Raw genomic sequence first — 11,218 nt, forward strand, 5'->3', positions numbered from 1 at the left:
TTTACTTCATTTATAAACATATATACCTTTGTTTTTTCTATAATTCTCAAATGAGTACAAAAAAAACTAGTGTCATTGTTTAGTTCTGTATTTCATCTATAATACGCAGCTTTTTGAATCATGTAAATATCGTTTCTCGTTTGGTTTTTATAAGCATTTTCCCGAACCCTTGTAAAACTGTGAAATTCGGCCGGTTTTTCTTGCATAGGCACCTCTATTTCGCCCGGCACTAAAAGGGTTAAGGGAGTACATATGTTTAAAAATAAAATGAAAATCATAAAAACTATATACAAATAGAAACAAAAGTAATTAATTTATTTACCTTTAATCTCACTATAAAATGAATCCTTAATCACGTGAGTCGTGGATAAAACTCGGAATACAAAGCGTATGCTGCTAGCGCGTCGACCGAAAATACATATGCGAAATACAATTGAATGTACATTGTCGAGAAACTGTTTAAACCAACTGAACAGAGCGTCTTGAAGTGTATATTTATATGTACACTGATAGAAAACATTACAGTAATGCCAACGCCGTTGAAATTCATATACCGCATAAAAAAAAATCGCACAAAAAAAATCGCACAAAAATAAAATCGCACAAAACAAATCGCATAAAAATAAAATCGTATAAAAAAGGACCGCACAAAAACAGGTTTTACTGTACTGAAACTATGCGTCATAAGTATGTTGTATTAGTGCAAAATAAAGTAATATATCAGGATATTGTTATTCGACGATCGAACAATTTTTCAACCTTCTCACGCCTCGAATAATGTTTTGTCAGCAAGAGTTTGTTCATTTTGTTTAATCATAGTTTATAAATTTAAAAATAGATTTCATAAATTAGAACGGTACTTTATAACAGAATAGTAACAATTATGTCTGAACCTTGTCAATGTATTATTTGTCAGTATTATAAACTATGTTGATGTTTTCTGATAAATAATATTGTACATAACATGTAACAATTATTTATAATTATGTATAGTGTTTATCTTCCATAATGAGAGACACGATTCATACACATCGTATTGATTGAACCTGCTTTCCTTTACATAAACATTTCATTGTACTGAATTTGAATATACTGCATACACTTTTTTAAACTATAGTTTACATTGTTTTTATTTACCAGCGAGTACATACCTGTGATATGAAGTTATAAAAAAGATCTATTTATATGAATAGAATTTACTTCAATTTGTTTCTCTATTCTACATATACCTACATAAAGGTGCCCCGCCTAAGACATAATACCTAACTGTCTCCTTCATTCTTAATGATACGAGAAACTTTTTTCGAATTTATTTTGAAGTCGTCGGTATTTTTTTGACACACAGCATGTATATACTTACTTTATTAGGTACATTACGTAGCACGTGTTAAGGTGCATTCAAATATGTCTTAACTTATGACCTTGAAGTGAACATGAACATTGACAAAATAATGAAATTCTGAAGTTAAACTTAGGATGGTATGAGAACTTAGGTTCTATGTTACAAATACTCGGAGTGATGTCCATCTGTGGAGATGCGCTGATAGAAACAGCATCACAATCCGCGATTTTTCGTTTTAAACAATGTACAGTCGACCCTTGAACAACGCGGTAATTAGGACGCCGACACTGCATGCAGTTGAAAATCTGCGTAAAATTTTAAACTCTCCAAAAACTTAAGTATAATAGGTTACTATTAACCGGAAGCCTTATTTTGTATTACTTGCATGTGTTATTACTGTATTCTTACAATAAAAGAAGTTAAGGAAAAGAAAATTGTTATTTTCGCCGAATTGTTACACTAAACGTGTTACATGTTGCAACAGCTAGGTAAGATATTCTCTATCGTATTTTTTCTTTCTATATACTCTCATTTTCTTTCTCAACCCCCTCATATAAGCACGCGATTGACTCCGAAATTTTGTAAGAAAAATCCGCGTATAACTGGAACCGCGTTGTTCTAGACTGCGTTATTCGAGGACCGACTGTATTTGCTGCCATCTGAAAGCCAGGACCTCAATCCAATTGAGAATCTTTGGATAATATTCATATGAAAAGTGTATGTAAATTTTGAGATCTTACATAGAAAACTATTATTGTACTACGATACTATGTAGTTCGACGTTCATAGGCAGTCATTGTACGGTCGCTATTGACCGCCTGACTTAAGGCTCATGTGGAAACAAAATCGATTTTTCTGTTTTTGGGGATGTGTTTCACGACCGCTCTGTGAACCAGCGTCACATTTTATAAACGGTATCGACGACAGAATGCAAGGGAATGATAAAGAATTCGATTCACCGAGTTATACTTGTGCAATGGGCAAATACATACAAATAAAACCCAGTGGGTCAGCTGAACGTTCACGTGATCACAACTCTACTATTACCAGGATTCATTCAGAGGTATTGAACGATCTGTACCTGATTAGTGTATCGTAGGACCACACATTATAATAGATGTTAGATCGAAACTCTATGCAAGTGAAGGTAATGGAGAGGTGATGAGCGTACGTAAACAAGGAGTCGTGGCGAAGCGGCATGCGTCGAGTTATTTATAGAAATCCATTATTGTGCAACAAACGTGGCTTTACGTAACGCGCATAGTTGTATACCCCGGTCTTGTCGGTCACTCGGCCGTATACAAAGGAACTCACTTTCCTTGTCCTTTTGTTTCCTTCTCTTTTTTTTCGCCAGGCTAGCTCGTGCTCGCGGACCTGTCACCGACTGAAAATCCCCTCGCTCCGCACCGCTCGCTAAAACAATGTAAACGGAAGCTACAGGAGACGACGATTCGAAAAACCATGCACGTCGGAAAAGAAGCCGAAAGGGAAAAGAAGAAACGGCTCCCAAACGGAGAGAGCTGAAACTGCTCACGTATAGTTGGCCGAACTAAGCGAAATCCGTGTGGCGAGATAACGACTGTGACCCGTCCTTTTCCCCTACCACGTCATAATTTTAACATTTCATCTTTGACCAGTGTGGTGGGATCATAATGATCGTATTCGATTGTAGGCTTTGGATCTATACGGAAATTTCACTTTTTTTTTACCTATTACATATACACTATACAGGAAGGCCAGTTAATTCATCGTTTGTGCTTGTACTACACCTTTCAATGATATTTCACTTTTCTGTTCATTAATATAGAATTACAATAGAATCTCTTAATTAATCATATCATAACACTTACATTAATACAATTCAGATCTTACGTACGTTTATTGCAGAGAAAATTGCATCGGATCGTTTTTATACATATTCAATAGTGCTTCTGTATTGAGGTGCGAGAAATTACTATAATTGTGAGTTAAAAGTTTAAATGAATGGTTCTTAACTGATGTTCCTCGATTCACTGGTGTTTCATAACTTGTTAAACCGCGAACTCACCAAGCGAGCGAGCACGAGCGAACAGAAGCAAGCGAGCATTCTCACTCAGTGCTCGTTTGGTGTGTATCGCTGAATGATCCGATTCGTGTCGGTACATTAACAGAAAGACGTATTCGCTTGCTCGTGCTCGCTCGCTTGGTGAGTACGCAGCTTTACAAGTGTCTCGCGAAATTATATACGAAATCCATTTGGCCCAATTAATACATCGAGTTGTGAATTTTCGTTACAAGAAGAACAATTGGTTACCTTGTCGAACGGATCGTACTCTAAAAAAGAAGTTGTCTGAAATAACTCATTAGATTCAGACAAATATTTTACGTGACGGATAAAGGAGTTTCAATAATTAATTACCTTTTTTTGCTTCGATATACGTCTCACTGACGTGACTACCGTAATTTATGGCTGTCATGGATATCACCTGTGCTCTCGTTTTTTCTCACCCCCCCCTCTCCCTCCAAATAAGCACGCGGATGGCTCCAAAATTTTTTAACAAAAAAATCTGCACGTAACCAGAGCCGCGTTGTTCGAGGGCTGGCTGTATATTGTATTATTTAAAACCGTAGGAGATAATATGTATTTGGACAACATTGGAGAGTACAAGAGTTTGCACTTGAAGGTATTACAGAGGCCCCGACGTGTGTTTTTCTCTCCGAGTGATTTCGATTGTATCGTGGCCGTGATACACACCGACACGGCGTCGAGAGGGAAATGAAGGAAACGAGTGTACGGAGCCGAGAGATATGTACAAACGCTCGAGTACCGTACATACATTCCAAACCTGTTTAGACAACACACGATAACATTCCGAGAAACGATTAATCGCGACCACGGATGCCCAGTCGAGCGACCATTTACCGCCGGAGTCCTCGCAGAAAACCGGTATGATTTATTTCAAACGCGATATAATTTACCGTGGAAATTGTTGTATCCGAAAATATAAAGCCACGAACCGAATCATAAACGAATTCGGACCACACTGATCAATAATTTTACTAATTTCATCCAGACAAAATTGTTGTCGATATATTTTTTTCATCGTTCATTTCATTAAGTAAATTTTCATTAATATATCGAACATCTTAATATTTGTAAGGTAATATTTCTTCCATGCTTGTACATACTGGTTTCAAACGATCATCATCGTCAACTTTTCAAACATTCGGTCAATACAACTATTATATTTATTAGATATCGGAAAAAATTCGTGGTTTGCTATTAATGCCATTCCAAATAAATTATTATCATTTAATAAATGGTATTCACATCAATACAAAGACCACTTTATTTTTCACTTGTTTTGATGTTGCACTGTCGAACTACATACCTATTATTTAAATGTGGTTAGTGAAAAAGTCAAAATTTGTGTTACATTACTATAGAAATTAATGAAGACAGAAGTTTTTCCAAATATTTTCTGTAGTCCACTCGACCCTCCGTAAAACTACATACTAGTTATTTTTATGTAAACTAAAATTTTTAATAGCTAAGCATTTGTAAATGATGACAATGTACAGACTGAAAATAATACATTCTACAATGAATACTCAAGACTTCATTGTACAAACTTAACAAACCTTCGAAAGAAGTTGTGTAAGATTGAATGTTGCAACGAAGTTAAATGTAATTATATTGTAACACGTTACACCCCATTTGTACCCAAATGAAAATAATACATATATTCTGGTCTAATGGATCCCTGTATTAGTTAAAGAAAAGAAAACGTTATTTTCATTCGAATTGTTACACCAAGCGTATTACATGTTGCAACAGCGAGTTGAGAGGGTCTACTCCGTCTTTTTTTTTCGATAGGCGTCTAATTGCTGTGACTATCATAATTTATGATTTATGAATGTCACCTATGCTCTTGTTCTTCCTGAACCCCCTCAAATAGGTACGCGGTTGATTCCGAAAGTTTTTAAGAAAAAAATCCACGTTGTTCTAGCCCGCGTTATTCGAAGACCTACTGAAAACAGGACTACCAAAAAAGTTACAATGTTAAAAAAAAAAGTCAAGAAACATTTTTACAGTTAATACCCCCGCAGAAATTAGAGTCGGTGTCTCACCTCAATTCACACGTTCGCGCGCACTTATTGGACATTTTGATTTATTTTCCTCTTATATTATTCTTATAAAATGTCCTTTATTTTATTCTTGTACAATGTGTAAGACTACTCGAGTCATGTGTGTTGTTTGAGAAATACTGAATAGCTAAGACACCACCCAAGAATGCTAATGTGTAATTAAAAGCTTCAATTCTTTTCAAAAAAACGTAAAAGCTTACTAATTATTTCAAAAATTACATAACTAATACAATACTAGATTCAACAGTAATAGTTCATGTAATAAATGTAAATTATGTACATATAGTACCATATTTAATTTTTATGCAATCGATTTATATTCCGCAAATAATTGAATAGAAACTTAATAATTAGTGATACATATCTAGATACCCGAAACTTCGGTAGAAGTACATAAAATTTATGAAAAATAGTAAACTTTTTTTCGAAAAATTATCCTTTCGATACTAAATAAAATTATCAAATTCCTCTTAGTTCCAAAAATGGAACGAAGTACATTCAGTAAGTGTAAAATAAAATGAAATAACAGCAAAAGAATTTTGCAAAATCGAAGTAATATACTACTTTTTATGTTTTATGCTTTATACAAGCAGTAATATCTTACTTTAATTGCAAGGAAAAAGAATGGTGAGAAAATAAGCTATTTACTATTTACTATTCGCAAGATATATTCTGCCAAGCTACACTCCCGCGCCATGCTTGTTTGGGCGTGAACGCATGGTGGTTACGATTTCAACTGACTTCGATGTACGAGTTTCCCTCGGTCGTGAAAAAAAGAGAAACTGCAACGGAACGATATGATATAAAAATCGAAGTAATCGAAATTTAAATCGACATAGACGAGAGAATATCGCGTAATTGCATCATGTGAAAGGCGAAGGCTATTGTGCCGGCCGGGCAGCCAGCGAGCCGGCCGGCCGGCTTCACGACAGCTGGTTATCGAGGAAGCACAACTAAATAGATTTTGTTTGTATTATGCACACGTTTTACGTTTTATGTCACGATTAACCGAGATTTGCCAATGCCACGGCAACGTCGATGTCATCGACGACGACAACAAAACTGACAGAAACAACGAAGAAAACAACGAAAACAACGACATGACCACCACGTAACGATAACGACCCACCATGACGACACGACCACACAACTAAGGACGACTACAACGACAGTGGCGGCGGTAACGAAGGCGGTAGCGACGACGAGGAGGAAGAGGAGGTGATGGACGTTGATACACTCGCAATCGGCATAACTCGATAAGAGGGACGAGCATGCCTTCGTTTGCCGATAAATTCGTATCACCTCGGCGGTAAGCGTATGCGAGGATGGCGTTAAACTGTATTATGTATCTATTTAAACCCAGAAATGACGTGTTGGTGTGGCAAATCATGCTATTCTGTACATTATGTGCTGACGTATACGCACACAACGCATATGTGACTCGTGTACGGGTTTTCCGTCTCGATACATGTGGTCTATACGCGTATTCGTAACCACATTGAAGTTTCGCGTTCAATTTGTGAAACCGTTTATACATGGCAAACACTTACCCGCACAAACTTGTTCCCTGTTCCTCAGTGGCTTCAACAATTTCCTCAAGCAGAATTCGATCCTCACCACCAAACACTGACATATCTCGTTGGTCCGTAGCACTAAGAATTGCGCCGCGCGATTCCACGTCTCAGCAGCCGTCGTCGCGAAAGCGAACAAGACGACGGGCTTCTCGCACACTCCACCGAAAAACAACGCGCACACTTCACGCCCTTTGCGACGCGGAAACTCCGGAACTCGTAATTAATTTTTTTTTCTATCGCGGTGGCACGCACTGAGATTCGTCCACGGGACAGCCACTCCGCGCGGCGAACACACAACGCCCGAACGCGTTTTGTAATGGCGATCTTTGGCGGGAAACAGCTGAGGGCCCCCACAACGCACCACGAATCACTCCGCCGCCGGCTTCAGGATCGTCACGATCTAAGGTTCAACCAGTGCCCCTTTCTTCGTATTTTGTACACGCAATATCCTTCACTCTTGCTTAATTTTTGGTCATCAATTATGTCTCACATTGACCATAATTTATTATCGATTGCGTGTCTACAATACGTAACGTACTTTCGGTTTCTCGCATATACCCGATCGATGCAACTGTTAACTTCGATGTACACTTACACGAATGACACAATTCCTCATGTATTCTTTAATTTCACAGAAATTATTATTAATAAAAAACGGTGGTTGGTTAGTTGAATGTCGCGGAAAATTATACATTTCAAACGAATCGTGCGATGAATTTCGTTGTAACGCGGAACATTGTTCTACGTCCACACACGATCGAAACTATCACATGGCGGAATATACTACACGTTATCATCCGGCACACTGTCGATGGAAATAGCACTCGCGCACAGAGGAAAGAAATACAACGACGGCAATACTCGCGGATACACGATCGTGAACGTGCACGAAGATTTACGTTGTTATACGATCAAAAACCATTTTCAAGGCACGCGTGAGAAGTTTAGTGGACGCGGTTAGGGTGAAGGCTACGCAATACTCTGCCCTGGACAGCGACTCTCTTTGGACCAATCCCACACCAGTTCATCTTAGCTTTCACATCGAGTTTCCGCACTTTTCTGCAGGTAGTTGCGCTCAGGCCGACCGTTGCTTTGCACCGAATCACTAGTGCACCTAGCTATCTCCTCGGCGAGCTATTGTTAGAAATATTTAACGCGTTAGTAGGGACTACTTTCACGTCGCGTAGGTTTACGCTAGAGGAATGGTGCGGCCGCGCGGGAAACATCTGCCAGCTGGCAGAGGCCCCGCCTATAGAATACGCTAGTCTCCCCCACTTCCCCCACCTGCGCGAGTTAAACCCACGCACACAACGTTCTGATCATCTGTATATCCATGACTGCGCGGTTACCACACATGTAATACTTCTATCCTGGTCCTTCACCAGCCCTGCGCGCAGTGTTACACGATCCGAAAGTTGACAATAAAAATTTCTTCCCCGCACGTATAAAACATCCTAAGTGTTCTGTCTTATATATTTCTAGACAAATGCGTCGCGAGATGAATGGTAGAAAAATGTGTACACAATATAGATGAAGCAAAGTAAAATTCGAATTAAATTCACTTGTTTCTTTAATTGCTCGTTCCATCGAATTCATTCTTCGAGCAGTATATAGTTCATTTAAAATAAAGCATTTATAATTGCTACTTTCGTTTTTATGACTTCGAACGATCTTAATGCGTTATTTTCGTTCTGAAATCGCATATTCTATAATAATCTAGCTTTATGATATGTATACCCTTTTTATATTATAATTACAGGAAAATAATAAAATCTTATTATGTATAGCGCGTATCAGTACTTAACAATGAGCATTTGCTATGAATTTTTCATGAAATAATTGTTAAATAATTGGAACTTAAATGGGTACCTCAGCTAGTAGTTGATTTTTTCAGTTCAAATTTTTTCGTCTTATTGGTACTGACAAGAAAATGTTTTTATGAAAGGCTTTTAAATATCTTTTATCATTTAAGAATAAATCGATAGATACTGAAAAATCTTGCCACCGACGCCATCCATCGGTTAGTTTCAGTACTCGGTAAAAGTAACGGAACGGCAACTCAACATAAACACTCAGATTATTTAATATAAACAATGTATGTACTTCCATCATTATTTGCAATTTTTACAATATATATGAAAAAACATTTATTTTTTTAATCATCCTGTCTTTACTTTTATAAAGGAAATATGTGAGTGACGAACTTACAAATAAAAGAGAGTAAACTGATACGTTTTTCCCTTTAAACTTAGCGTTATCGATAAATACTGTTGTCGATCATTAACGGCACGACGGTAGCATTTTGTTGATTTTAATATAATGACAGGCTAAAAATAATATTTGGAGACAGTATTAATAGTTACTGTTTGTAGAATTTGTTTACATTAATCATATGTTACATCATTAAAAAAAAATGAAAGTCATATAATTATCGCTTAAAAAGAATAACTATGAAGTTACACAAATGAAATTAACATGAATGTCTGTCTTCATTATTCATTAATCTGGGAAATGATTATTTTCAAATCCAGATTTTAGATTCATAAAGTTAACCCTTTGAGTGTTTACTAAAATAATTAAATGGGGAAAAAATGTGCATTTTTTAATGATTTAAATAGCTTGTAGCTGTTGTCAACAATATGGAATTATATAATTTACGCGTATGTTTTAATTTTTTATCTCCTAATTTTTAATAAATGCTCTTTGTATGATACACTTTAAAGCAATTGTCGTATTCAACACTAGACAATACAGTATTCATTTTGGTAATAATGGATACAACTCTTGTATGAATATGTTTTTAAATAAAATACTCTAAAGAAATAAAACTATCCTTTCGATTTGTTGACGGTCCAAGACTTACTGAGTACATAAACAAGATGCAATGATGTAAGACTGCATTCGTGTTCAGACCTTTGATGTATTTACTCGTTACGTTACAATGTATTGTTCCTTCTGAACCTCTTGTACAATCAACTGTTTATTTTAAACATCTCGAGTTACCTGTGCGAAGTATGGACGAAACACTCAAAGGGTTAACAATATAGATTTTATTTTTCGGTTGACTTTTCAGCGGTCCGTTTAAGACGAGCACGGAATCATACGTATATAAGTATGAAATCACAAATCATTCTTGTTAGTAATTTGACATAAAATAACTGTGTGGCCAATCACTTGGCTATTTGTTACATTTGCTTTTAAAAAGAACTTCAAATATGAAGTTATATCACTTAAAGAAGTATTCAGTGATTTATGTAGAGAATCAGGTCAATACAAATATCATTCAATAAGATTTCTATATCTCATACAATTGTTAGGGCTCAGAGTTGAACAGAAAAAATTCCTTAAAAAAACGCATGCTTTATAAGTTTTGTTTCATTAAAAACAAATGAAATTTCTGTAATTGAATTTTACATTGGACGTTATTCCATTTTAAATCTAAAACTCATTCAACTAACACGTAGAAATTTTTTATAATCTGTTTCAATTATAACACTGATATTGTAATTTTCTTTGTGTACTCACAGTTACGTGATTAATGTACCTAAAGCAAAACGCAAACACCATTTGTAAGGTTATTACTGTAATACTATCTATAATGCCTCCCAATTTGTACACACTAATAGATTAAGAAATCGTTGCTACCTTTCCTTTCATCAGAAACCTCTTAAATTATTCATATGGAACTCTGCATGTCAGTGTAAAAAAATGAAATATTTCATTGTACAAAAAGAAATTAAAATGTTGATATGATTGATGCAATAGAGTATAGCTGACTAATTGAACCTTCTACTTCCAACGTTTCATTAACTAATTGCTAAAAAATCTGAGGTACCAAACTAAATTAGTACCCACTGAGATTCCAAAATATTGAATAAATAAGAAGAGTAACCACGTTACTCCATCATACTAAAAATAGTATTTAAACAGTTTTAGACAAATTAGTCTTAGACACTGTTCGACTGGTTTGATTCACTGTAAGGAGTATAAAGCTAGATACAGATACAATATTTGATATACAAATGCATCAACCACTTTCTTACGGTTACCTCTCTTGTACATTGTAGTAACGTTCTCTTCATTTTGTTTCAGAAAAATTAACTAAACCTAATATTGTGCTAAATGCTATATTTACAAGTTCAGAAGTTAACCATTCTTTTTTTTTTAATTATGT

General features: G+C 35.9%; 1 protein-coding gene across 1 annotated transcript in view; it reads right to left on the minus strand.

The window, feature by feature from the left end:
- Positions 1 to 7,870, minus strand: part of LOC107192011 (helix-loop-helix protein 11) — a 354,240-nt gene extending 346,370 nt beyond the window's left edge. Inside the window, exon 1 of the mRNA XM_015581186.1 lies at positions 7,021 to 7,870. Within this exon, the coding sequence (XP_015436672.1) occupies positions 7,021 to 7,103 (83 nt within the window). The 5' untranslated portion in view covers positions 7,104 to 7,870. The remainder of the gene's footprint in view (positions 1 to 7,020) is intronic.
- Between the last annotated feature and the right edge of the window lie 3,348 nt (positions 7,871 to 11,218).

This window comes from Dufourea novaeangliae, unplaced genomic scaffold (genome assembly GCF_001272555.1).
Source record: "Dufourea novaeangliae isolate 0120121106 unplaced genomic scaffold, ASM127255v1 scaffold281, whole genome shotgun sequence".
Lineage (NCBI taxonomy): Eukaryota > Metazoa > Arthropoda > Insecta > Hymenoptera > Halictidae > Dufourea > Dufourea novaeangliae.